At 40.5% G+C, this 26,831-nt stretch overlaps 2 protein-coding genes across 2 annotated transcripts in view; both read left to right on the top strand.

Annotated features, from left to right (window-relative positions):
• The window catches only part of LOC108439071 (aminopeptidase Ey), a 20,308-nt gene extending 14,484 nt beyond the window's left edge, over positions 1 to 5,824 (top strand). The window contains exons 15-20 of the mRNA XM_017717264.2: positions 229 to 320; positions 731 to 841; positions 1,109 to 1,276; positions 1,485 to 1,625; positions 3,145 to 3,226; positions 4,571 to 5,824. Of these exons, the coding sequence (XP_017572753.1) occupies positions 229 to 320; positions 731 to 841; positions 1,109 to 1,276; positions 1,485 to 1,625; positions 3,145 to 3,226; positions 4,571 to 4,723 (747 nt within the window). The 3' untranslated portion in view covers positions 4,724 to 5,824. The remainder of the gene's footprint in view (positions 1 to 228; positions 321 to 730; positions 842 to 1,108; positions 1,277 to 1,484; positions 1,626 to 3,144; positions 3,227 to 4,570) is intronic.
• Positions 5,825 to 11,932: 6,108 nt separating this feature from the next.
• LOC108439072 (aminopeptidase Ey-like) overlaps positions 11,933 to 26,831 on the top strand; it is a 28,569-nt gene continuing 13,670 nt past the window's right edge. The window contains 11 exon segments of the mRNA XM_017717265.2: positions 11,933 to 12,528; positions 14,275 to 14,417; positions 16,498 to 16,631; positions 17,007 to 17,133; positions 18,078 to 18,232; positions 19,243 to 19,356; positions 19,821 to 19,964; positions 21,410 to 21,475; positions 22,649 to 22,714; positions 23,838 to 24,013; positions 24,098 to 24,174. Coding sequence (XP_017572754.2) covers positions 11,933 to 12,528; positions 14,275 to 14,417; positions 16,498 to 16,631; positions 17,007 to 17,133; positions 18,078 to 18,232; positions 19,243 to 19,356; positions 19,821 to 19,964; positions 21,410 to 21,475; positions 22,649 to 22,714; positions 23,838 to 24,013; positions 24,098 to 24,174 — 1,798 coding nt within the window.

Below are 26,831 nucleotides of genomic sequence, written 5' to 3'. Positions count from 1 at the left end.
ACGTTGCCCACAATTGCTTGGATGTCCACTAGTTATGTTAAGAGCCCTTTTTCCTGCTTCTACAAAGTTCCCATCCTGGAGATGGAAAGTTATTTTTACAGAAGTGACAAAAGATTTTATGAGTGAATGATGAACTGGGTCATTTCATTTGCTCAAAAAATCAAGATGTGTGAACAGAAAGACATTAAACACTGATTCTGTATAATAAACAGTGAATTGTGATTGCAGGCGTATCTCAGGAAGCAAATTACGCCGCTTTTCGAACACTTCAGGAACATCACCACAGACTGGACGGAAGTACCTGACGGACACACAGATCAGTATGTAATATGGTTCTGTGGTCAGAGACTGAGTGATGAAAACAGACTATCTCTAATAGCTTTAAGCTCGTACTGGAAGAAAGATCAAACATCATCTAATCAGATGTTGTTTAGCTCAGTCTAAACATCTCCCTTCTGATTTAACCACTGCGTGTTACAGAGACGCGTTACAGGGAGGTGGACCAAAGCGCAGAGAGGAAAACTCGTGAGAAAGGGTCTTAAATTAATTTATTGAGGTGATGGAGTGTGAATTCAGTGTTTGTGTGCATTGGGGTTGAGGTGGGTCAGGGCCAGGCTGAAGAGTTACTGCTGCGCCACTGGGAAGCACAGGTGAAAACGGGAAAAACACCTCAACGAATGGGTATTTAAAAAATTGATTTGCTGATGCTCTTGTATACGACTCTGTGCAGGTATAATCAGGTGAACGCTATCAGGGTGGCCTGCAGCACCGGAGTGGACGGCTGCCAGAACCTCACTGCAGAATGGTTCACACAGTGGATGCAACATCCAGAGCAGAACCCGTGAGCAGCATCTGCCACGCTTTATTTCCTGTGTTCAAAGATGTTCCAGCCACGTATTATACTGTACACGCCTATAGGCCACTTTATTAGAAACACCTACCTTGTGCTTCCACCAACTGGCTGCTTTATTAGAAACACCAACCTTGTACTTCTTCTGACTGGCTGCTTTATTAGAAACAGCCACCTTGTGCTTCCACTAACTGGCCACTTTATTAGAAACACCCACCTGGTTTATGGTTTCAGTTTTTTCTCTGCTCTCTTCATCAGGATTCACCCAAACCTGAGGTCCACAGTGTATTGCAGTGCTGTGGCTGCAGGGGGCGCCAAAGAGTGGGACTTTGCCTGGGAGATGCTCCAGACTGCCAGCATCGCTAGTGAGGCGGATAAACTGATGTCAGCACTGGCCTGCACTAAAGATACCGGACTCTTAGAGAGGTCAGCAGGAGGAACGTCGCTTTCAGCATCATTTAACCCTCAGAGCTGGATTTACATGTTATTAAATAATTACATAATTAATTATTTAGTTATCTTATGAAGTATTGAAAATTGAAGGTTTGGAATTGATTGATGGAGGACAGTTTGCCTTGCATGAGTTTCACTAAAGTACAAAGACACGTTTGCAGGATGTCCTGTTTTAATGCAGGTATCTGACCTTCACTCTGGACCCGATGAAGATTCGGAAACAGGACGCCACCTCGGTCATCGTTCAGATCGCCGGGAACGTAGAGGGGCGGAGTTTAGCGTGGAATTTCATCACCCTGAACTGGAGATACATTTTCACTGAGTGAGTCCCTCACTGACCAGAGCTTTATGGTCAGACATGGCACCTCAAAAGTTTGGGGACAGACAGCTTCTACCACACAGAGGGGTCCATAAGTCAGAGCACATTGAAGATCTGGGATTTTTTCATTTAAACAGCAGAAAATTGTTAAAAGTCAAAATGATCTGCCAATACTGTGAGATCCTTTGACCTAAAAACACTAAAACCAAGATACTAAATCTAGTAATAAGTTAAATAGTCTTATAATAACGCTACAACACTCTCACAGTGAGAAATATTACGTGTGTTGACTACATTTAAAATCATTTCTCTTGCCAAGACACCATTTTTTGCTGTTCAGGTCTCCGTACAAAAAGGCCTGAGAGCACATTGAAAATCTGGGATTTTGTCATTTAAAGCTGGAAATAAAGGACAGAAAGTTTTTGAACTTTTAAAGATAAAAACTGTCTCCAGTTTGCTTTGTCGTCTTTGTTCAGGTCACCGTACAAAAAGCTCAGGTTTGTTTTTGAATGTCTTCCACTGAAGCTTGTGTTCAGACATTTGTATGGATTGATCTGCCCATCAGCTCCAGTGCACACTGTCAGAAAGGGATACACCACCAAATACTTAAAAATTTGGAAATATGTTCAAATATTTTATCTACTACTACTACTACTACTAATAATAATAATAATATCATCATTGCTTACATTATATATACTATGACTATATCAGTACACATGAGCATAACAGCAGACCTGTGTGATGTACAGGGTCAATAATTTTGTAGGTAGTTTGACCAGAGGAGGATGGGTCCCCCCTTGTGAGCCTTGGTTCCTCCCAAGGTTTCTTCCTCAGATCCGAGGGAGTTTCTCCTTGCCACTGTCGCCCCTGACTTGCTCACCTGGGGGTTTTACATTCATGTTAAAACTTTATCTTTACTGGAATTCTGTGAAGCTGCATCAGTTATATCATCATCATTACAACATCAGTTGTAAACAGCGCTACAAATAAATTTGATTTGATTTGATCAGCTCCAGTGCACACTGTCAAAAAGGGATACACCACCAAGTACTTAAAAAATTCTGAAATACATTCAAATATTTTATCAAGTATTCTACTTTTCACTCAAATGTTGGTGTTGACCGTATAGTTTATAATGAAAAACTGTATTAAATTGCAACATTTTTACTCTCAGGCTTTCGGACCCCACTGTATCATATGGAATGCTTTCCAGATCTTGCTATATTTTAAAACTTAAGGAACAGCTGATGAAGTCTTACTGTGGGAATAAGGCAAAAGGACACGCCCTTGTTGGGATGTCACTCATCAGCACTCAAACCTGTCAGTTATTATACAAAAGCTACTTTTCATACCAGGAAGGTGAACTTGAAATTGAGTGTGAGGATAAATACAGAGAATGAATCAGCAGAGCTGCTTTATCGTGAACTAAAACCTGCAGAGGGAGTACATTCATTTGTTTTTTGTTTTTTTTGATTGACGGTGTGTAATAAACTATTCTGTGCTGATGTGTTTGTTCTAGGTACGGCGTCGGGTCATTTTCCCTCTCTAAGCTGATAAGCGGCGTAACACGGGCGTTTTCCACTCAGTGTCAGCTTGACCAGGTGTGTGTGGACCTCTCGTGTAGTAAAAGACTGTTTGTTAGTGTCTTGCTTTCTGTGGACTGAGGACATTTATTAATGAGTAATAAATCATCCTCTGCCGAGTCCACTGTGCTGCAGAAAATGATATCTTATCAAATAAAGTCACCTGTAATGTCGGCAACATATCTAATATTTCTGATTTTGAGACTGTAGTGAGGATATTCTAACATTCTTAATCCCATTTTCAGCCAGCGTGACTTGTTTATTTCACTGACAGATAATCTGCTTGAGTTTAATGTTTGAATCTAGATTTCACAACATACAACTACTTAAAACTGACTGCTTGTATATATATATATATATATATATATATATAAACTAGTGATGTTCTGGATGTTAGTGTGTTTGTTTAACCATTTCCAAGCCTCTCCTCGAGGAAGTCCAGTATTATATGTAGTTAAAAAGCAGCTCCTGGTTTGACCAATCAGTGCTCAGTAAATTGAGCTCATGATGTAATTGATGATATTAACGAGTCTCTGTGGCGGCTGTGAAGGTGTCAAGGAAAAACATGGACCTGAGAAATTCTTGTTACTTTTTATTGTTTTTATGTTTATTTAAATTAGGAATACGACTTTATTCTAATGTGTATTGTGATAAACTCACTGCTGAGTTAAACTGTTTAAAAATGAGCTTAGATGCCTAAAACTTTCACACAGTACTGTAAATGCAACTAATCCGTCTTATAGGCGCTGCAAATATGCAACTCACTTATACTTTAACATAAGTCTATTTTTTATTTCTACCTAATCTACATGTATTTTTATTTCTAATTCCTAATATTTGGAAGTTTATGTGCAATTATTAATCTCGCTACTATAACACTGCAATTTCCTTTCAGGGTCAAGTTCTTTCTCTGTCTAAATGTAAAAATGTCCAGAAATGCACTGAATATAGTATAATAATATACTAAATACAATATAAATTATATTATTTCTATTCTGTAAAAATGACATAATTGAATAAAAGTATAATATTATATAATGTATTTTTTTGCCTGAATATAGCTTCTTGTAGCCTACATAGCCTGTCTCTGAGAGGCTTGACATTAATGATGTAGATCAAGACTACATACTGCAGTGCTTTCTGTAACTTGCTGTATGGCAAGTCTGATGGGGAAAATATCACAATATTGTTGGCAAATCTCTTTAAATTAACTACTCGAGTAGCTTCAGCCGTGCCACAGAAGATAAATGACTTCATCCAGCTCCGAAATGGAACAGAACTGAGGGAAGGATCTGCTTATATTAACATTATCGGTCATATTAATGTCATATATTTGCGTTTGTATTTCTGCTGGTGATGAAGCTGCTGCAGTTTAAGGAGCAGAACGCCGATGTGGGCTTCGGCTCGGCGAGCTCGGCTCTGGATCAGGCCATCGAGAAGACCAGAGCCAACATGAAGTGGGTCTCCGAGAACCAGAGAGAGATCAGGGACTGGTTCAGAGCAGAAGCAGCCTGAACCCAGAGCACCGCATCACCTCAGCCTCACAGCAGGAGGACCTGCAGATACTGTAAAATTTTATAACCTGATTGTGCAAACAAATCACTTTTATAGCAGGGTTTTAAGATAATATTCATTTAAGCTTCAAACATTAAAACACTTAGTGTTCTTTTGTTAAAGGGCTCATAACATTTAAACTTGTTTTTCTTTACATAAGAGTGGCTGTAGTTGATGTAGTACTCTCACAGTTTGTAGTATGTAGTAAATCGTGTGTTACTGCTTTTATATGATTCTGAATGCGTCTTAATTTCCATTTTTTCTAAACTTACATTTCGAGTTTAGGGTCCTGTTTCTTTAAGAAGGTGAAGGTAGGTGAGACTGGGGTAGAGAGAAGAGAGATCAGAGAGATCAGGTGCACTTACACTAAATATGTTCTCCACATATTGTATTTCTGAAGTGTTTCGTGTTGTTGTGTCTGTAGTTTGGACTCATTTGAGTCTCTTTTAGCGGAAACCTTGTCCTAAATTCTTGCTGACCATCTGTGTATGAAATGCAAGTGAGTTCAGGTTTAATAGTATTTATGATGGAGAGATTAATGAAAAGAAGGCTGGCTTACTGTCCTTGTAAAAGAAACCATGTGTAAAATCCTCTCTTGCTTTGAGTGATGATGAAGCAAAAGGCACAATAATGTAACAGTTGTCTGTTGTTGTTGTTCTTCTTCTTCTTTCGGCTGCCCCCTTTAGGGGTCGCCACAGCGGATCATCTGCCTCCATCTTGCCCTATCCACTGCCTCCTCTACTTTTACACCAACCATCTGCATGTCCACCTTCACTACATCCATAAACCTTCTCTGAGGTCTACCTCTTCTCCTTCTACCCGACAGCTCCACCATAACACTGTGGGCTAAAACCATCCACACATGGAAATACATATATAAGCATGTTATGGGACACATCTTAGTACATAAAACATACTTTCCTCATAAACATCCTCTACTCTTCACTTTGTTGCAATAATGCAAAATACACAGACTGTCTTTAAAGACAGAAGAACAAAGGTAAACCAGAAACTATTTCCAGGGTATGCATCTCATTTCCAACCAAATACACTTCCGAGGACTAGAAGGCAGTAATGCATTGCAGTCCAGGCTGAAACACTGTATTTGTACTGTAATGTATTTCAGAATAGATTGCCATATTAGCCAATTATATTTTGAAATACATTTATTTTTAAATGTATGGGGAAATATTACACTTACCATACAAACATAAATGCATGAGAATGTATTATTCACATACATTTGAAAATGAAGCCAAATATGAAATATAATATGAAAATAACCAAAATCCTTGTCTAATACACTTTATTGTGAGTTTGCCCAGAGGTGGAGTTGAACACATGCCTCCAGGTATCGGAGGCCAAAGAGTTACTGGTTGAACCACCTGCTGTGGCAAAAGGGGGCCTCAATGGTAGAGAACAAGGGTGTAATGGGGAGCGAGGAGGTGGACACATACTCTGACATATGAGAGTTTTATTTTGGGCAAATCCAGGGTCATAGTCAAAATGGTCCAGGTTCAAACAGCTGATATGGAGAGCAAGCAAGCAAGCAAGCAAAATTTATTTAGATAGCGCTTTTTACAACAGGTGTTGTCACAAAGCAGCTTTACAGAACAATCAGCATTACAGAGAGAAGAGAAAAGAAGAAAGAAAATCCGGGTCCGAGCCCCCATGAGCAAGCCAGCGGCGACGGTGGCAAGGAAAAACTCCCTATAAGAGGAAGAAACCTTGAGAGGAACCAAGACTCAGAAGGGGAACCCATCCTCCTATGGTCGACACCGGACAGCGAACATTATTAGTAAGAAGTATTATAGTAAAGTGGGAAAAGAAAGAGAGAGATCTGAGGGTGAGGACTGCACAGCGCTGTACAGCAAGAAGCTCAGTGGTGGTCAAACCGGTCCAGAAGGCTGGTGAGCAGCGGCACCAATCAAGGCAGTAGAGGCAACAGCATCAGGCGCACAGGATGGGCAGCTGATCAGCTCGGCAGAGAAAGGAGAAGAAAAAACAGAGTTAGTACTGTAAAGAGTGGCTGACCACAGATTACAGTAAAACAGAGCAGTGTAGACTCCAGCAGGTCTAGACCTGACAGGGAAGACTAGTCACCAAATGCTTGACTGTACAAATAAGTTTTTAGCCTAGACTTAAAGATTGAGGCTGTGTCTGATTCCCGAACATTGGCAGGAAGATTATTCCAGAGCTGGGGGGCTTTGTATGAGAAAGCTCTCCCCCCTGATGTAACTTTATTTATTCTAGGTACCAGTAGTAAGCCAGCACCTTGTGATCTAAGTAGGCGTGATGGTTCATAGTGGGAGAGGAGCTCACTCAGGTACTGAGGGGCGAGCCCGTTTAGAGCTTTATAAGTCAGTAATAGAATTTTATAATCAATGCGAAATTTAACTGGTAACCAGTGCAGGGCTGATAAAACTGGACTAATATGGTCAAACTTCCTAGTTCTTGTGAGGACTCTGGCTGCAGCGTTCTGGACTAGCTGAAGCTTGTTAAGGCTTTTGCTGTGACATCCAGACAGCAGGGCATTACAATAATCTAGCCTTGAAGTGATAAATGCATGAACTAGCTTTTCTGCATCCTGTAGAGATAATGAATTTCTTAATTTAGCGATATTGCGGAGATGCAGGAAGGCTGTTCTAGTGATATTAGTTATATGTTTGTCGAAGGAGAGATCAGCGTCTATCATGACACCAAGATTTTTAACAGATAGGCTTGATGAAACTGAGAGATTGTTAAGTTTTAGTGTTGAGTTAGACAGTCTGTGTCTGGCTAATTTTGGACCAAGAAGCAGGACCTCTGTTTTATCTGAGTTAAGTAACAGAAAATTATTTGACATCCAATCTTTTATGTCTTTTATACAGTCCTCAATCTTGCCAAGTTTAATCTTATCATCCGGTTTACTTGATATATATAACTGGGTGTCATCTGCATAACAGTGGAAATTTATGCCGTGTTTACTGATAATGGCAGATTACTGATAAGAGCAGGAGGGACAGACATAACAAAATGCGCACAAAACCTCAAACAAGAACCAAATACTATGAGAATACAATACAATACAATACAATACATCCAACACAAGCAGACAGTACAAAGACCAAGTTCAAAGTTCAAGTTCAAGTTCAAAGACAGACCAGGGCAAACACAAGGCTTAAATACACACCAGGATAACGAGGGACAGGTGGGAAACATTCAGGAGCAGAGTCAGGAAACAAGGGGGCAGGATTCTGAAAACCAAAACAAAAAAGCACATGGACTACCAGGAAGAAAACACAACACGAGCACATGGGGGAGTGGGAGGAGCCAAGTGTGAAGGACAACTGGCAGTAAAAAACACAAAATGAATAGTGTAACTAAAAGACTAGAAATGCTGGCTCAGATTCCAGAGAGAGGCCTTAACTAAAACTACTCCAAAGAGGAGAAACCAAAAAACACCCCATGTAAACTGTGGCCTAGAGGGTAACTGACTGGTGTGCAGCCAACTCGGCTACACAACCACTCAAAAAACATAACTGAAAGTAGGGCTAGCCAAAGGCTCAAGAAAGGGAGGGAAAAAGGAGGAATAACATGATTCCTATTAGGTTTGACACGATTCCCTGTGTCTTCTTTTATTTATTAAGTTCTCTTTTTCTAAATACTTATGCTGTTGTTACAAATGACTCAAAAGCAAGGCTTAGAGGGATCAGAAGTAAGCTCTGAGAGACTTGCGAGCAAATACCCAAATACAGGCTTGACCAAGAGGTGCGTATACATGCTACACAAACTCAAGACTGAGCAGCGAGCAACGAGAGCCACTTTTATATAGAGCCAAACACAGGTGCAGCCGGTTGTCTCTAATTACCTAGAGGTGGCTCTCTGTTCCCAACTAGTGGTGGCACTGGGTCTGACCCCAGGATGGGACCCCAGTGGGGAGACTAAGACTGACCTGCCACACTGTCTGGTACCTTTAGAAATTAATTTGTGTTCCAGTATCTTCATTTTAAATATGATCAAATGAACCTTTAACAGTACAGAAGTGAGTGGTGTAGGTATTGTCTAGTTTATGTGAAATAAATTGTGTGTGAGAGTCTCACTGCAGACATATGCCGTTAATGTAAAGTACAGTGCAGATCACAGAAGTCAGTACTGTTTAGATACATCTGTAATCTTTATTATAATATATAATATATAAAATATATAAAATATATTTAAATAAGTTTGGAATACATTTTTTCCATATGGGTACTCTTTAAAAAGATGGTTCTTCAAGTGTATTTAGTATAGAACCATGAACCTTCAGAACCATTTACATGCTTAAATGGTTATATATGGTTCTGTATTAAACCTTTTTTGAAAATTGTTATGTATAGTACCAAAAATTGTACTTCTACTGTTACAAGCTTGCCATCTTAAAGTATAGAAGAATACATTTTGGTGCTATATAGAATGATTTTCAAAAAACGTGAACTTCTCGATTAGTCTGAAGAACCATTTTACCATGCAGACAACAATTTAAGCATGCAAATGGTTCTACATAGAACTCATGGTTCTAAATATAACCATATTATTATATCTTTTCTTAGAGTGTAGGATTACACCAAGGTCTTTGAAAAAACTTTAATGTCAAGGAAAAAGTCTACAGCTTTAATTTGATCAGGCACAGGACCCAACAGCAACATTTTGGTTTTATCTGAGTTTTGTGGGAAGAAGTACACAATCTTCATTATGTGTAACTGTATCTGGCTCAGCAGACAGGTATAACATACTGTTTCATCAGCACAAAAGTAAAAAGAAACACTGAGTTAAAGAATTGAGTCCTGGAGGCTGCAAATAAAGAAAAACAGTGAGCCTAAAATAGAGCCTTATGGGACACCATATTGCATTCTCTGTTTGGAAAACTCCCCATTTACACTGACTGTTAGCATAATAAGACTTAAACCAAGCAAGTAACCAAACATTAATGAGTATAAAGGTTGTATTTAAAGACAGCGACATATCTAGGAGGCATAGTGTGATGTTCTTCTTTCAAACTAGGCCCCACCCATCATGAATCAGTCTTAAAGGTAGAGTGAAAACAGCCTGTTTAATGCTAAGGCATAAAGAGAGGTTAGAAAACGGTCATGTAGAAATGAATTATGAGTGTTTTTGTACACATTACCACACAAATGTTAAAACAGGATCTCATACCAGAAAAATGTCAGCATTTTAAGGCAATTTTCAGGAAAACAGTGAATTTGTTGGGTGTTTCTGGGTCTGAGGTTAATTGAAAGTGGTGTAATTAAATTCTGGACATTTTCAGAACTGGGTTTAGGTGCTAAGTGTGGAGGTAGAAAGTGCAAATGATTAATAGTGGAGTGGAAATTAAATATTTGATGAATGTGCTACAGGAATTTTGGCTATTCAACAAAACCTAAATAAAAAGCAGCTCAAACACAGGCACTGCTGTTCATCAGGGTTCATACTGCGCATCATTTCCTGGTGATGAATGATATTATTTATACATAATTGATGAAAATATGACATCAGTGATCAATGATTGTGGGAGAGAAGTTAATGAGTGACTCATTAACCTGATTATAAAATGAAGAAGAATAAAAGTTCATCCAAATACTAATGATTACCTGGTAATTCTGATGTCTAGATTGCTGACGTCTGTATCTCAGCTATGCAATACTAGATAAGGCCAAAGCTGTTAGATAAAGCTACAATAGCTATGGAGTTTTTATGGGCTGCGTTTATTTGGGCTGATACTGAGTCACAGTAAAAGCTGATAATTGATCAGCTGATAACCAGTCACAGGACCCTGGACCATGTGCTGCTGGCCTTTCCTGTTAAAGACGCACAGACAAATTCAAACACGGCTACAATGGTAAAACACAGCTTGGTTTTAAGGTGGAGCTCCTCTGATTATTCAAATGTTTTGCATAATTCAGTGTATGAGGTGTAACCAGAGAGATTCAGAGGGTTTGGTATGAAATGGTTCAGATGTCTTTACAGTGGTGGTGATAGGAACCAGGGGTTGCTGTTAAGATTGGCCCCTCCCAGACATCCATGTGATTGGGTTTACCTCCCAGTCTTGTCCATGTGCTTCTTCGTTTCGATTCCTTCTCAGTCTGGCCCCCTTTTCTTGACTCCGCCCCTAATTTTCCACCTGTGTCTTGTGAACCAGTGTTATTCCTGTTGTATTTAAGCCCTGTGTTTTTTCCTGTGTGTTTGCTGGTCTTTGTAGTATGTATTGTATGCCCGTGCTCTTTGGTTTATGTTTGATGTATGGTTTGAATTGCTTGGTTTGGTGTTTCTTCCAGCCTCTATAGTCTGTTCATCCTGTGTTAATTTCTTATTATGTCCGTCCCTCCTTATATCCATGTTGGCTCCCTGAACCTGGAGTGTTTTTACCATGACCCTGAATTTCCCCTGAATAAATCTTGCTTTTCTCAGCACATGCATCCGCCTCCTCATCGCTCCCCGTTACAGTCGCCATGACTACAACACAGATGTAGACATTTTATTTACCATCCAGAACCAACAGTGAACCTACTCGAGTCTTCTGAGTTTGGAATGTTGATGATGGAAAATAGTGGAAAATCTTGAATAATACGTTTTCTTTGGGGACTATTTTGCCTCACAGCGCCCTGCATGTATCCCTCCACCATTAATGGATACCCACTACTTTATGGTGTGAATCTAAATTCATTGCAGTGTGTACACAGCTTGTCTAATCTTTGCACAAAAAAACTGACCAATAAAAGTGGACACTTCAGTGCAGATGCACATGAGCCTAAAGTCACCATGCCCAAAACCAAGCATGGGCTAGAGCACCCCAGTACTAGGCTGTGGAGCAGTGGAACTGTGTTCTCTGGAGTGATGGAGCTCAATCCAGTACCTTTGGGATGAGTTAGTGATGCAGAACTGACCAACATCAGTACTTGACCTCACTAATGCTCAGACAAACCCTCACAGCAATGTTCAACATCTAGAGCCTTCCCAGAAGAGTAGCTCCTCCACTCTGTCTTACGGAGTGGGTGAGAGAGCGCCAGCTGCCCTCTGGAACTGGGGTCAGTCTGTGCTAATGGATGAGTTATTAAAGTTGGTGGGTGGAGAATCCGCACTGGGCCTGAATAAAAAGCTGGGCAGATACCTTCTCCAGCTGCTCATGCTATTCCTGTCCAGTCCTTGTCCAGCATGGCGAAAGGTTTCTACATCAGCAAGACTGTTGGGGTGGTTGGAATCATGGTGGGGGCTGCAGCAGTGGCCACCATCATCACTCTGTCTGTGCTCTACTCTCAGGAGAAAGCCAAAAACAATGAGGTGAAACCAACTGAAGGAACGACCATGACAACAACCACTACAACAGCTGCACCAACAACTGCACCATCCAATGAGGCTTGGGACAGCTACCGTCTCCCTGATACTCTTCTTCCAGACACCTACGATGTCACGTTGTGGCCACGGCTCAAACCTGACAACCGCGGCATCTACATCTTCACTGGAAACTCCAGTGTGGTCTTCAAGTGCATGAAGGAAACCGACATGATCCTCATTCACTCCAACAAGCTGAACCTGACTACAGCCCCCACTCTGACCGCACTCGGCAGCACACCTGCACCAACCATAAAGACCCACTGGATGCAGGTGACCACTCAGTATCTTGTAATTCAGCTAAACGACAACTTGAAGGTGGGAGAATCCTACGAGCTCTTCACTGAGTTCTTGGGGGAGCTTGCTGATGACCTAAGTGGATTTTACAGAAGTGTATACCAGGAGGATGGACAGGAGAAGTAAGTTTTACAGCTGTTCTTCACTGCTGGTTTTAAATCTCTCAGATGTAAAGAACCTTTACATTATGAGGTTCCTTAAGCCTTGATAAGGTTCTTCACTCACACATCTCATTTAGAGTAAGGGTTTCCTAAAGTAGTGGCTCTCAAACCAGTCCTCAGGGACCCCTAGATGGTCCACACTTTTGCCCCCCCCAATTGCTCCCCGGGTGCCATGGATAGGGCTGCCCACTGCTCCGGGCAAGTGTGCTCACTTCCCTCTAGTGTGCATACATGTGGGTGTTTCACTGCACAGATGGGTTAAATGCAGAAGTCTAATTCCACAGTGTGCAGATACAGTTGACTAAAGGTTCTGAATTCAATCAATTCCAGAGCTGTCATCAACTGACGATTCCTTTTGACAATTATTGATCTCCTTAAACAGACTCTAGCAAATTAAATTCTAGGACTTTACAAACTGAAAGGGTGCCAAACTTTGGCATTTACATCCAACTTTTTGTCACTGTCGTGGTACCCTCAGGGGTACATCTCAATACCTTTAGTCAGGGAACATAACTGAACCATAATCCACTGAAAGGATATTTTCGAAGTTGTACTGACTCCACACCCCCTGCCTCGCCTCCAGGCTTTTATTCTACTGTTCTGTTTTAAAACATTAGTTTTTAAAAATATACAACTACTTTTCCACTAGGAAGAACTTATTTAAGGTACACAGTTGGACTTTGGACAGTTGCACCTTTGAGGGTACATTTACACTGTTTGTACGCTGATGAACGAATCATGTACCTGCATAGTACCTTTATTTCTAACAATGAAGTGTGGGAACGAGATCCTAATGTGTGGCCATGACTTTGTAAGGCATAATCCCATTCCCATGCCTTACTAATTCATGGCCATGCATACACCTAATTGGTGTATTTGCAATATCTTTAAGTGCATGGGTGCACTGACTACAGAGGTGAAATCTCTGTAAAAAGGTGAAACCTTATTCAGAAGGATTATAGCATGATATATGCAGTGGATACCGTTGTTGTCTGCATTGCAATGTGAGCAACAAAATGCTTTTGCAACTGTTTAAAGCATAGAGATATGAATATATAGCCTGAGGATAGAAGCTGTGGAGAGATCAAATCCAAAAGCTAAACCATTGTTTGTGATGTTAATTCATCACAAGTAATTCATCATGTAGTAATTCATCAGCACTCAAACCCTTCAGGTGTTTAAACCACCTTTGGACCAAAAGGGTTTCAATATGTGCTTTTAGCAATAGTTTAGAAAAGAAAACGGTCAAATCCTTATTAAAGCAAGACCTGCTCATCATATGCAAAGCATTAGCATAGAGCTGCTAAAAGAAGACGAGGTGTCCCCAAACTTTAAACAAGTAGTGTTGTTGTGGGTTTATATAAACCGTGTGGTTTATGTTACTGCTGAATATGTGAAGGTCGGGAGAGCAATTAACATGTTTGCATAAGTCTTTTGTAACCTTTAGTCAGAGGTGTAAAATGTGTAATTAAAAGGTGAGTAGAATAAAATCTGGTAGCGAGTTCAGCTGAGAATTCCTCCACTGCTGCATCTGTAGCAAAGCGAGTTGGAATTACTTTAAAATTTCTAACAGCAGTTCAAAAGCCACTTTATTCCAAACATCTACCTTGTACCTCCTCCCTTACAGAGAGGAATTAGTATATGGGTGAATATACAGTCCTTAGAGGTTGAAAACTGAAAGAACAAATCTGTTTTCCTCGCTAACAGGGTCGTAGCCACCAGTCAAATGCACCCAACCTACGCCCGTAAAACCTTCCCTTGCTTCGATGAACCTGCTATGAAAGCTGTCTTCCACATCACTGTCCTGCATGAGCGAGGAACGGTCGCTCTCTCCAACGGAATAGAAATTGGTCAGTGGTGGCAAGAATATTTACAGGCACAGTTACACCAGAGACAGTCAGAAACACTGAAATCAGAGACAATAAAATAAAAGACAGTCACACCAGAGACAGTCATGACAGATGCTGTCTGCTTTGAAAGTTATATCTGTGACAGCTGGCACAGAGCAGTCACACCAGAGAGATAGTTTGATGAGAAATTTCTCCACTAGAAACTGTCAAACCAGATACAGTCACTGCAAAGGCACTGACCAGAGATAGTCATCCCAATGAAAGTCACACCAGAGACAGTGAAACTAGAGGCAATTAAACCAAAAATATTCACACACTAGAAAATGTCAAACAAGAGAGAATCACAACAGAGACAATAATGGCACAAAAGGTCACCATAGAAGCAATAACAAAAGAAGCAGTCATACCACATACAGTTAATGAGAAACAGTCAAACCAGTCACACCAGAAACAGTCACAACAAAAAGTCACACCAGAGACAGTTACACCAGGAACAGTCATAACAAAATAAGTCACATCAGAGACAGTTACACTGGAGACAGTCACACCAGAGACAGTTACACCAGGAACAGTCACAACAAAATAAGTCACATCAGAGACAGTTACACTGGAGACAGTCACACCAGAGACAGTTACACCAGGAACAGTTACACCAGAGACGGTTACAGCAGAAACAGTCACAACAAAAACAGTGACATCAGAGACAGTCACACCAGAAACAGTCACAACAAAAAGTCACACCAGAGACAGTTACACCAGGAACAGTCATAACAAAATAAGTCACATCAGAGACAGTTACACTGGAGACAGTCACACCAGAGACAGTTACAACAGGAACAGTCACAACAAAATAAGTCACATCAGAGACAGTTACACTGGAGACAGTCACACCAGAGACAGTTACACCAGGAACAGTCACAACAAAATAAGTCACATCAGAGACAGTTACACTGGAGACAGTCACACCAGAGACAGTTACACCAGGAACAGTTACACCAGAGACGGTTACAGCAGAAACAGTCACAACAAAAACAGTGACATCAGAGACAGTCACACCAGAAACAGTCACAACAAAAAGTCACACCAGAGACAGTTACACCAGGAACAGTCATAACAAAATAAGTCACATCAGAGACAGTTACACTGGAGACAGTCACACCAGAGACAGTTACAACAGGAACAGTCACAACAAAATAAGTCACATCAGAGACAGTTACACTGGAGACAGTCACACCAGAGACAGTTACACCAGGAACAGTTACACCAGAGACGGTTACAGCAGAAACAGTCACAACAAAAACAGTGACATCAGAGACAGTTACACCAGAAACCGTCACAACAAAAACAGTCACATCAGAGACAGTTACACCAGAGACAGTTACACTAGAGACAGTTACAGCAGAAACAGTTACACCAGAAACATTCACACCAGAGACAGTTACACCAGAGACAGTTACACTAGAGACAGTTACAGCAGAAACAGTTACACCAGAAACATTCACACCAGAGACAGTTACACCAGAAAAAGTCACACCACAGACAGATACACCAGAAACAGTTGCACCAAAAACATTTCCAACAAAATAAGTCACATCAGAGACAGTTACACCAGAAACAGTCACAACAAAAACAGTGACATCAGAGACAGTCACACCAGAGACAGTTACACCAAAAAATAGTTGCAACAAAAACAGTTCTACCAGAGACATTTAAACCAGACAATCCAGAGACAGTTACACCAGAGACAGTAACACCAGAAAGTCACACAATTACATCAGAAACAGTCATACCAGAAAGAGTTACACTAGAAATCACCAACTGGAGACAGTTATGCCACACAGTCACACCAAACCAAAAGCAGTCACAGTAGAAACTGTTAAACCAGAGACAGTCACACCAGAGACAGTCACAAAAGAGACAGTCACACCAAGTTTTGTGACCTTTTCTGTTGATAGTATGCTCTTATCCAGAGCAAACTTAAGATGTGCTTCTTTGTCTAATGAATTTGTTAGTGCTGTTATTAACAGCACTGTACACTGTGTTATAATCTGGACTGTGGTTTCTGCTGTTTATCTTTTAGAAACAGTGAACACCACAGTTGATGGCACTGCTGTCACCATCACCAGGTTTGAACCCACGCCGAGAATGTCATCATACCTCCTCGCTCTGGTTGTCAGTGACTTCATGAATGTTCAGTCAATGCAAAACACTTTGGTATGAGCTTATTACATATTTTTATTTTACACATAATACACATATGACAGGCTTAAGAAAAAAAGAAAAAACATGAAAAAGTCTTTAAATGAAAATGTCTTTAAGTGATGACAAACACAAATACAATGATGTGAGTCCAGACTTTTTGTTGATAGTGTATATCTGTAGTATCAGCTTTACATATGAAACAATCACTGTAAATAATACTGATTGAATAATATTAATTAATCTTACTATAAATTGGGTGATTCAGCTCATTGAGCAGTTTTATCTTCTAGACTGTTCTTAGCGTGTACATTTCTTAATTTGGCCATCGAAGACGAAAAATAATGCCCCTCCTGAGTGTTTACTGTCCTGCCTGTGTTTGCTGTGCAGATTCGGATTTGGGCTCGTAGGAAAGCGGTCACTGATGGACACTGTGCCTATGCCCTCAACCTCACTGGACCCATCCTCCAATTCTTTGAGGATTACTATAAGGTTCCCTACCCTCTCTCTAAATCAGGTACACTCATAAATCCCAGAGATTTAAAACCAGCCTGGAGAGCGTCTGCTACCTTTTACAGCAAGATCAACAATATGATCTGTTACTATTGCACATTTGATCGATTTTGTATGTAATTGAGGAGCAATCTTACATAACAAAATAGTTGAACATATAAATAAATATAAAAATAGCAACATACTTGTAAATCAGATATGAGTAGTTCATTCATAGTCACAACATTCACTAATTATTCACTAATTAGTGAATATCATAGTAACTCATTTTAATATTTTTTCATTTTAACTAGAAAAAATCTACTGCTACTTTTGTTTTTAGCAACACTCTTCATAAAACAATTGTTCTTCAAGGCTTCTTTAGTAAAGATAGTGGCTCTATATAGAACCATGAACAGTAAAATGCATGCTTCAGTGGTTCTTTCATGGTGAGACAGTTCTTTAGATTGATAGAGAATGTGTTGTATGTTTCTTTATAGGATTTTTAAAAGGGTTCTTTTATTGTTACAGCATCAAACCCTTTTTGATGATATTTCTTTATAGAACCATATACAACACATTGTCTATTAAGCTGAAGAATCATCTCACCATGTAAAGAACCATTGAAGCATGAAATGGTTCTATATAGAATTCATGGTTCTAAACAGAACCATTCCCTTTAACTTAAAAAACCTTGAAGAACCATCTTTTAAAAAGTGTATGCTAGTATACATTATTATTATTATTGTTATTATTATTATTATTATTATTATTATTAGTAGTAGTAGTAGTAGTAGTAGTAGTAGTAGTTGTACTATTATATTAAAATTTGAAAGCTTTACTGTTTATCTGTCTCAGTTTAATGGTTTTACTGTTTAACAATTTTTTGCTCAGTCCTTTCTTATATTCACTCTCTCATAATCACATCACTGCAATTTGAGAATTATGAACCATGCATCCTCTCTGAAGACCAGATCGCTCTGCCGGACTTCTACTTTGGAGCGATGGAGAACTGGGGGCTGGTCACTTACAGAGAGACATACCTCTTCTATGATCCACTCATCTCCTCGAATGCAAACAAAAAGAAAACAGCCACTTTAATTGCCCACGAGCTGGCGCACATGGTATTTTATGCTAATTTATACAATTTATAATAAACCACATCTTCATAAACAAATACTTATGTGTTAATTTTTTTCCAGTTTTACCATGTTTTTATTTGACTGTTTCTGGTATCACAACTCTGATTTTATTGGCGCTGGTCTGACTTTTCTGCTGTAACTTTCTTTGATGTGTGAGTGTCACTGGTGTGACACTTGTTGCTGAGACTGTTTCTGGTGTAACTGCCTCAGGTTTGACTGTCTGTGGTGTGACTGTCTATGCTTGGCTTGCTGTGGTGAGACTTTGATTTTATTGTCTCTGGTGTAACTGTCTGATTTTAGTCTCAGGTGTGACTGTCTGATTGGATTGTCTTTGGTGTTACTCTGATTTTATTGCCTCTGGTGTAACTGATTTTATTTTTTCTGGTTTGACTGATTTGATTGACTCTGGTGTTACTATCTGATTGTATTGTCTCTGGTGTGACTGATTTTATTGTCTCTGGTGTTACTATATGATTGTATTGTCTCTGGTTTAACTGATTTTATTGCCTCTGATGTTACTATCGGATTGTATTGTATCTGGTTGACTGATTTTATTGTCTTTGGTTTGACTGATTTTATTGTCTCTGGTGTTACTATATGATTGTATTGTTTCTGGTGTGACTGATTTTATTGTCTCTAGTTTGACTGATTTTATTGTCTCTGGTGTTACTATCTGATAGCATTGTCTCTGGTGTGACTGATTTTATTATCTATGGTCTTACTATATGATTGTATTGTCTCTGGTGTGACTGATTTTATTATCTATGGTCTTACTATATGATTGTATTGTCTCTGGTGTGACTGATTTTATTGCCTCTGGTGTTACTATCTGATTGTATTATCTCTGGTGTGACTGATTTTATTGTCTCTTGTTTGACTGATTTTATTGCCCTGTGGTTTTACTATCTGATTCTATTGTCTGTGGTGTGACTATCTGACTGTGGCTGTCTCTGGTTTGGTTGTCTGATGTGTGACTGTGTTTTTTTGTTCAGTGGTTTGGAAACCTTGTGACTCTGAAATGGTGGAATGAGGTTTGGTTGAATGAAGGTTTTGCCACCTATGTCTCTTACCTCGGCGCAGACTATGCTGAACCCACCTGGCATCTGGTGAGTACTAGACAAACACACACACACACACACACACACACACACACACACACACACACACACACACACACACACACACACACACACACACAATCTTTCTCTCTCTCATATATATCTTAGTAAATGCTACTACAACATTGTGTGTGTGCTGTTTTTACTAAAAGAATAGCTTCATAACCGTTTTCCTTGGCAGTCCATGAGCTTAATATCTCTAAAGGTAATAAAGGTAGTAATAAATGTTTGTTGGAGAATGATGGAACCAGTGTCTAGGACAATCGATGGTTTGGCCAATTACCGAACAACTTAACGTGGTTTTATATGAGCATTTTGTAGTTGTCATGATGCTGATTGGTGGGTAAAAGCTTCCACTACTTGTGAGCTGCTTTATAGCTCCACTGCTAAAAGTAAAGAAGCAAACTTTAGACACCAAACATGTTTTGCTGACCTGCTTCTCTCTCCCACAGAAAGACCTGATCATTCTGGATGACGTCCACAAAGTTTTTGCCGTGGACGCTCTGGCCTCCTCCCGCCCCCTCTCCTCTAAAGAGGAGGACATCACGAGACCGGAGCAGATCAGCGAGGTGTTCGACACCATCTCCTACAGCAAGGTGAGGGAGCAGCAGCACAGTGAAAGTCTGCAGAGATTCTTTCTCTCTAGTAAATGAATAATGTGTAGTTGTCGGCAGTGTACGAAATCTGCTAACTCACTCTCCATACATCAGTGGCAACGAAATGTCTGTTTTATCAGCTGCTCTTCTGTAAAGTCTCTGTTCTAGTGCGGTTCTGCGCTCTTTTTCACAGTAACAGATCTTCCTCATCTCCTCTTCTGTAAAGTCTCTGTTCTAGTGCGGTTCTGCGCTCTTCCTCACTTTAAGTGAGATATTCCTCATCTCTTCTTCTGTAACATCTCTGTTCTAGTGTGGTTCGGCGCTCTTCCTCACTTTAAGTGAGATATTCCTCATCTCTTCTTCTATAACATCTCTGTTCTAGTGTGGTTCTGTGCTCTTCCTCATTTTAACTGAGATCTTCCTCATCTCCTCTTCTTTAAAGTCTCTGTTCTAGTGCAGTTCAGCACTCTTCTTCACAGTAACAGATCTTCCTCATCTCCTCTTCTGTAACGTCTCTGTTCTAGAGTGGTTCTGTGCTCTTCCTCACGTTAACTGAGATCTTCCTCGTCTCCTCTTCTGTCTTCAGTGTGAAAAATGAGGAACAGTCACTCTTCACTCCAAACTCTTGGGAAACTGGGCGAGTTTTCAGGTTTACAGATCTGCTGCAACTCATTGTGAAGTTTTCAGAGGAATCCAGGCATAGTTGCAGTTTCTAGACTATGAAGGACCAACTGGGTGAGCCAGTCTGCTACAGTGCCACCCTGAGGCAAAGCAGAGCTGCAGCTCTAATTAATTAAGAACACCAGAGACAGAAGCTGATTGGCGGTGAAACAGATAAACAATCAGCTGCAATGAATCTGGATTTGAGCGTCTATTTTTCTGTAATGTACAGCGTAACAGCATAATAAGTTTACCCACCAGAGTGACCCACCGGAATTTTGGGTCCAAGGGGTTAATTTAGGCGGATGAAATCCCCAGAACCCCCTCTGTTTCACACTTTGGTTGTGAGGTTGTCTGGCCTATGCTGACCTTGTGGTTGCTATTAGCCTGCAAATTAAGCAGTTTCACAGTTTACTGCACTGCAAAAATGATACGTTGGCAAGCAAGAGCGCCTCAAATCTAGTCAATATATCAAATATTTCTCATGAAACGTAGTTTAAGTATAGTTTATACTAATACTATACTAAGTAAAGTTTATGGTAATAAAGTAGGTTTATTTTGTGAAAATATCCTATTCTATTCACAAAATGATTTTGCTTTCTTCAAAATAAGCAAAATGATCTCTCAGGATAATTTTAGAAGAAAAACTTGGGAAACACACTATATGGCCTAAAGTATGTGGACACCACTCTACCTCCTAATGACACAGTAGTTTTTGTTTGGAAAAAAGGACCTGTAGCCACATCAGCCCTCTAAGTAAACACTGTGTTGTACTCTGCCTATAGGGGGCGTCAGTGCTGAGGATGCTCTCAGACTTCCTAACAGAGCCGGTCTTCCTTAAGGGCCTGAAGGTGAGGGATCTCTCATTCATTAACCTCACCAACGTACACAATTCTTCTAATCTTACACCCAAATCTACGGAGCCCTGCTGGTGACATCCCATATAAATAAAAGTAATGCGTGACCACAACTTATTAACGTGTGGGAACAAGATCCTAAGGCATGGTCATGGCTTGGTAAGGTGTGGGGATGAGATAAATAAGCTTTGGCTACAGCTTAATTGGGCATGATCTTGCTTGATGTCACCAGCAGGGCTCCATACAAAACACCTGGGACTGGTCAATTCATTTTGGGTAGAGGAAATGGCAAAAATGTAAACCTCTTATGTACATTAATTACATGTCCGTGTATATGTAAGCATGTTTTAAATGTATTCGGGTCATTCTACAGAAATATTTACTAATCTGTTCATTGGTGTCACACATAATAAAGGAAACACCAGAGACGTTTTTAATGAACAATGCATTTTACAAGATAACTGCTACAGAGCATCAAACCATATGCTGTCAATCATGGAAAATACTCTAAAATATGGAATTTAATCCATTTGTATTTGATTTTTTCACAATTACCTCAGAATAAAGTCGGTTACACCAGTGACGTCAGCTAAAAGCTTCATATGGAATCATGAGCTAAAGGAGAAAATCTCTGAAAACTGAAAGACTCAGTGGACTCACCATGAGCTTTTCTTCATAGATCCTCAGAAAACAGGTCAAAGGAAGTCAAGTGACGTCATCAGCGTGACTTTCATGTCAAAATAAGAGGCCTTTTGTTATGCGGTAACACCAGTGACACGACTCCCGGGGAACTTTCATTATATATTTTATAATATTTAGCATTTTTGTTCTTTATGTCTTTTAATTTTTATATTCCATAGTCATGTATAGATTATTTTAGCTAAAATTGCAAAAAGAAGTATTTTTACCTCAAAATATGACTGTGAGGAAGAGCTCTTCTGTGGTGCTTGGAATTCTATATAATACAGCTGAATTGAGGCTCAAGAAGATGTTATTGTTGAAATAACATTGTTTTTTTTAAAAATAAATTGTAACCCTAACATGTTTTTCAAGTGTAATATATCTGTAAACGTTAGGGACACAAAAATGGACGTTTCTGTTAGAATGACCCATTACCATAGTGTGTATATTTGAATTACGTTTATTTAGTTACCACAACTTTTACAGACCTACTTGAACACGTTTGCCTATAAGAACACGGTGGGCTCAGATCTGTGGGATCATCTCCAAAGAGTAAGTCAGATTTCCATTCGCTCTGTTCTGTGTTTAACATTTCAACTCAGATAATCCATTGATATGACAATTGATATGACAATCCATTGATATGAGTCAATCATAATATGAGGCACATCACTGATGTGACTCAGTATAGCAGTGCTGCCCTCTTGTGATCTGATAAAGTGATTGTTTGGCCAAAAATCCAACATACCCATTTTCCCCATTTTCCCCAAATGGGGTGTTTGGTGTCTGAAGCACTGAAGCTACAATGGAAGCTTATATGAGTTATACATCACCACCTACTGGACTGTACAGACAAAATTCAGGCTTTAAGATGCTGCTGCTGTTTTTAGCTACACTCTTTAAAACGATGGTTCTTCAAGGGTGCTTTAGTAATGATAATGGTTCTAGTTTGCACCATATACACTATAAGAAATGAAGGTTCTGTTCAGGTACATTTCTCGTTTATACGAGAAAAAGACTGTCTGGTTCCACTGACTTACATTAAAAGTAAAGTAGGTTTTTTCCTTCTCCTGTAAAGTCGTCATTTTGGAGAGACGATCTTTTGTTTCGACAACAAAATGTTTACTGTTATACAACAAAAAGGTAAAATGTTTATGAAATGACTGCAATGTACAGTAATGGGTGACCAAACATTCTCCTCGTTCAGCGGTGCTTGGTTGCTTGGTAACAATACCAAACTCGAAAGGCACTACATTTCTTGGTGGAATACTTGTTTATGCTGCTTATTATTAATAATAACGAGTTATTTGCTGAAAAATTGTGTATTTTATCATACTTTATGGTGGCTGTCATTTTATAAAAGCAATAAGCCACTTGAGGTCGTTTATCACATGGAAGGGAGTTTTACTTTTTTCGCATCGTGCCTGAGAAGATCCTTCACTGTGATAAAATCAGAATAATGCACAGTACATTGTATGTGACATATATATGTTTATGTGATTTTGTTGTAAAAATCATATAAGCATGGTGTGGCATGTTTGATGCCCTGTATTTAAAACTAAAACAGAAATAAGGCTTTTTAATGTAAAATATTTTTTGTTGGAGGGGCTCGGTTAGATTGGGGGGTGTAAGATTTTTGATTCATGTTAAATTAATGCTCTGTGGTCATTTTCAGGCAGTCCACACTAATGGAACGGTTCTTCTCCCCATGACGGTTGGAGAAATCATGGACCGCTGGGTTCTTCAGATGGGTTTCCCAGTGGTCACCATCAACACTGCTACTGGGCAGCTGTCTCAGAAACACTTCCTGCTGGACCCTGAGTCTGTAGTGGACGTTCCGTCTCAGTTTGAGTGGGTCTGACGTCTCTGTAGTGGTTTGTTTCCCGGACGCTGTTTCTGAGGGGTTTCACTCCTCGTGTCTCTCTGTGTCTGCAGTTATGAGTGGATCGTCCCTGTTAACTGGATGAAGTCGGGGGTGGAGCAGACGCCGGTGTGGCTCCTGGAGAGGAGCGGTGAGAATAAGCAGAAGCCTCTGCTAATGACAATTAAATCACTATGATAATTAAAAATAAATAAAAAATATCTTAAATGAAAACATTTAATTAGCACTTAACACTGCATGTCAATAGTTTAGAGATGCCTACCATTCAATCCATTCCGTCACTAAGCCAACTCATTTAAATATATCTGACTATTCAACCTTCAGCAGTTTAGCCCCGCCCACTCAGGCTGAAGTATTTCAGCCCCGATTTTTGAATAAAGCGCAAGAGAGGTCAGTCAATCAGAACAGAACTCATTTACATAAATCAGTCTCAAAGGCACAGTAATAAACACAACCTATTTAATTGTAAAAGATAAAGAGAGGCTGGAAAATGATCATGTAAACATTGATTATGTAAATATTGATATGAACACTTCTCCACTGCTCCACTGCATTCCATGCTTTGCATTGCACTTGTTGATGTAAGGCTTGAATGCAGCTGCTAAGCCATGGAAACCCAATCCATGAAGCTCTCTACGCTGTTCTTGAGCTGATCTGAAGGCCACATGAAGTTTGGAGGTCTGTAGCGACTGACTCTGCAGAAAGTTGGCGACTTCTGCACACTATGCGCCTCAGCATCCGCTGACCCGACTTTATCATTTTACGTGGCCGACCACTTCGTGGCTGAGTTGCTGTCATTCCCAATCACTTCCACTTCAAGTCAAGTCGAGAGGCTTATATTGTCATTCCATCTCTGTACAAGTACACAGTGGAGTGAAATTATGTTCCTCCAGGAACACCACGGTGCAACAAGGAACAAAAAGTACAGTGCGAACATGCAGACTTAGTGTGCAAACAAAAAATTTAACTAGAAACAATAAATACAATAAATTAAACAGACATTAGACACAGTAAACAGACAGGACAGTGCAGCACCGACACAGCACTCATTCTGGACATGAGGTCGTGGAATAAGGTGCAGAGATATTAACATGCTGTGATCTGTGAGTCACGCAGTCAGATGACAGACATAAACATAGCAGTTACTGAGGTAGAAAAAAACAGAGTAAAACAGTGAAAACACAGTGTAGCAGCAATGATCCAGTGCAAGTAGAGCATCAAAAAAGTTGTGTGGAGTATGTGTGTGAGGGGAGTGGGGGTTAGCTCAGTCCTTGTGAGTTCAAGAACCGGATTGCTTGAGGAATAAAGCTGTTGCAGAGTCTGCAAGTGGTGGCACGGATGCTCCGGTACCTTCTGCCAGATGGCAGCAGTGAAAAAAGTCAGTGTGAGGGATGGATGGGGTCGTCCACAATGCTAGTGGCTTTCCAGATACAATGTGTGGTATAGATGTCCATGATGGAGGGGAGAGAGACCCAGATGATCTTCTCAGCTGTCCTCACTATACACTGTAGGGTCTTGCGGTCTGAGGCGGTGCAATTCGCAAACCAGGCGATGATGCAGCTGCTCAGGATACTCTCCACAGTCCCCCTGTAGAACATGGTGAGGATGGGAGGGGGGAGATGAGCCTTCTTCAGTCTCCACAGGATGTAGAGGCGCTGCTGGGCTCTCTTGGCTATGGAGTTGGTGTTGAGGGACCAGGTGAGGTTCTCTGTGATGTGGACACCGAGGAACTTGATGCTTCTGACGATTTCCACAGCAGAGCCAGTGATGTTCAGAGGGGGGTGGTCACCTTGCACTCTTCGGAAGTCAACAACCATCTTCTTAGTTTTGTCTACATTCAGAGACAGGTTGTTGGCTCAGCACCAGTCCGTTAGCTGCTGCACCTCCTCTCTGTACGCTCACTCGTCGTTCTTGCTGATCAGACCCACCACAGTCGTGTCATCAGCAAAATTGATGATGTGATTTGAGCTGTACATGCAGTACAGTCGTGAGTCAGTAGAGTGAACAGCAGTGGACTGAGCACACAGCCCTGAGGGGCACCAGTGTGGGGGCGCTGGGGATGATATTTCCTATCCTGATTAACTGAGGTCTCTCAGATAGGAAATCCAGGATCTAGTTACAGAGGGAAGTGTTCAGGCCCAGCAGGCTCAGTTTTCCAATAAGCTGCTGAGGAATGATGGTGTTGAATGCTGAACTGAAGTCTATGAACAGCATTCTGATGTAGGTGTCTTTATTCTCTAGGTAGGAGAGAGCCATGTGGAGTGTGGTGGAGATGGCATTGTCTGTTGAGTGGTTGGGGCGATATGCAAATTGCAGTGCTTCCAGTGAAGGAGGAAGCTGGTCTTTAATGTGCCTCATGACAAGCCTCTTGAAGCACTTTATGATAATGGGAGTGAGTGCAACGGGATGGTAGTCATTGAGGCACGACACTGAAGACTTCTTTGGCACAGGGATGATGATGATGGACTTGATAGACGTTGGAACGACTACAGTGCTCAGAGAGATGTTTGACATGCCATGAGAACATCAGTCAGCTGTTCGGCGCATTCTCTGAGCACTCTGCCTGGTATGCTGTCAGATCCTGGTGCTTTTTGTGGGTTGACTCTGTGTAGAGTTTTCCACACATCAGCAGAGGACAGACACAGTACCTGTTCACTTGGAGGAGATGTGGTTTTCCTCACCATCGTGCCGTTCTGTGCATAGAAGCATAGAAGTAGTTAAGCATGTCTGGAAGGGAGGCATCGCTGTCACAAGCAGGTGGAGGTGACTTGTAATTGGTGATGGCCT

Source organism: Pygocentrus nattereri, chromosome 8, assembly GCF_015220715.1.
Source record: "Pygocentrus nattereri isolate fPygNat1 chromosome 8, fPygNat1.pri, whole genome shotgun sequence".
Taxonomy (NCBI): domain Eukaryota; kingdom Metazoa; phylum Chordata; class Actinopteri; order Characiformes; family Serrasalmidae; genus Pygocentrus; species Pygocentrus nattereri.
This window is presented reverse-complemented; position numbering and strand designations above follow the sequence as displayed.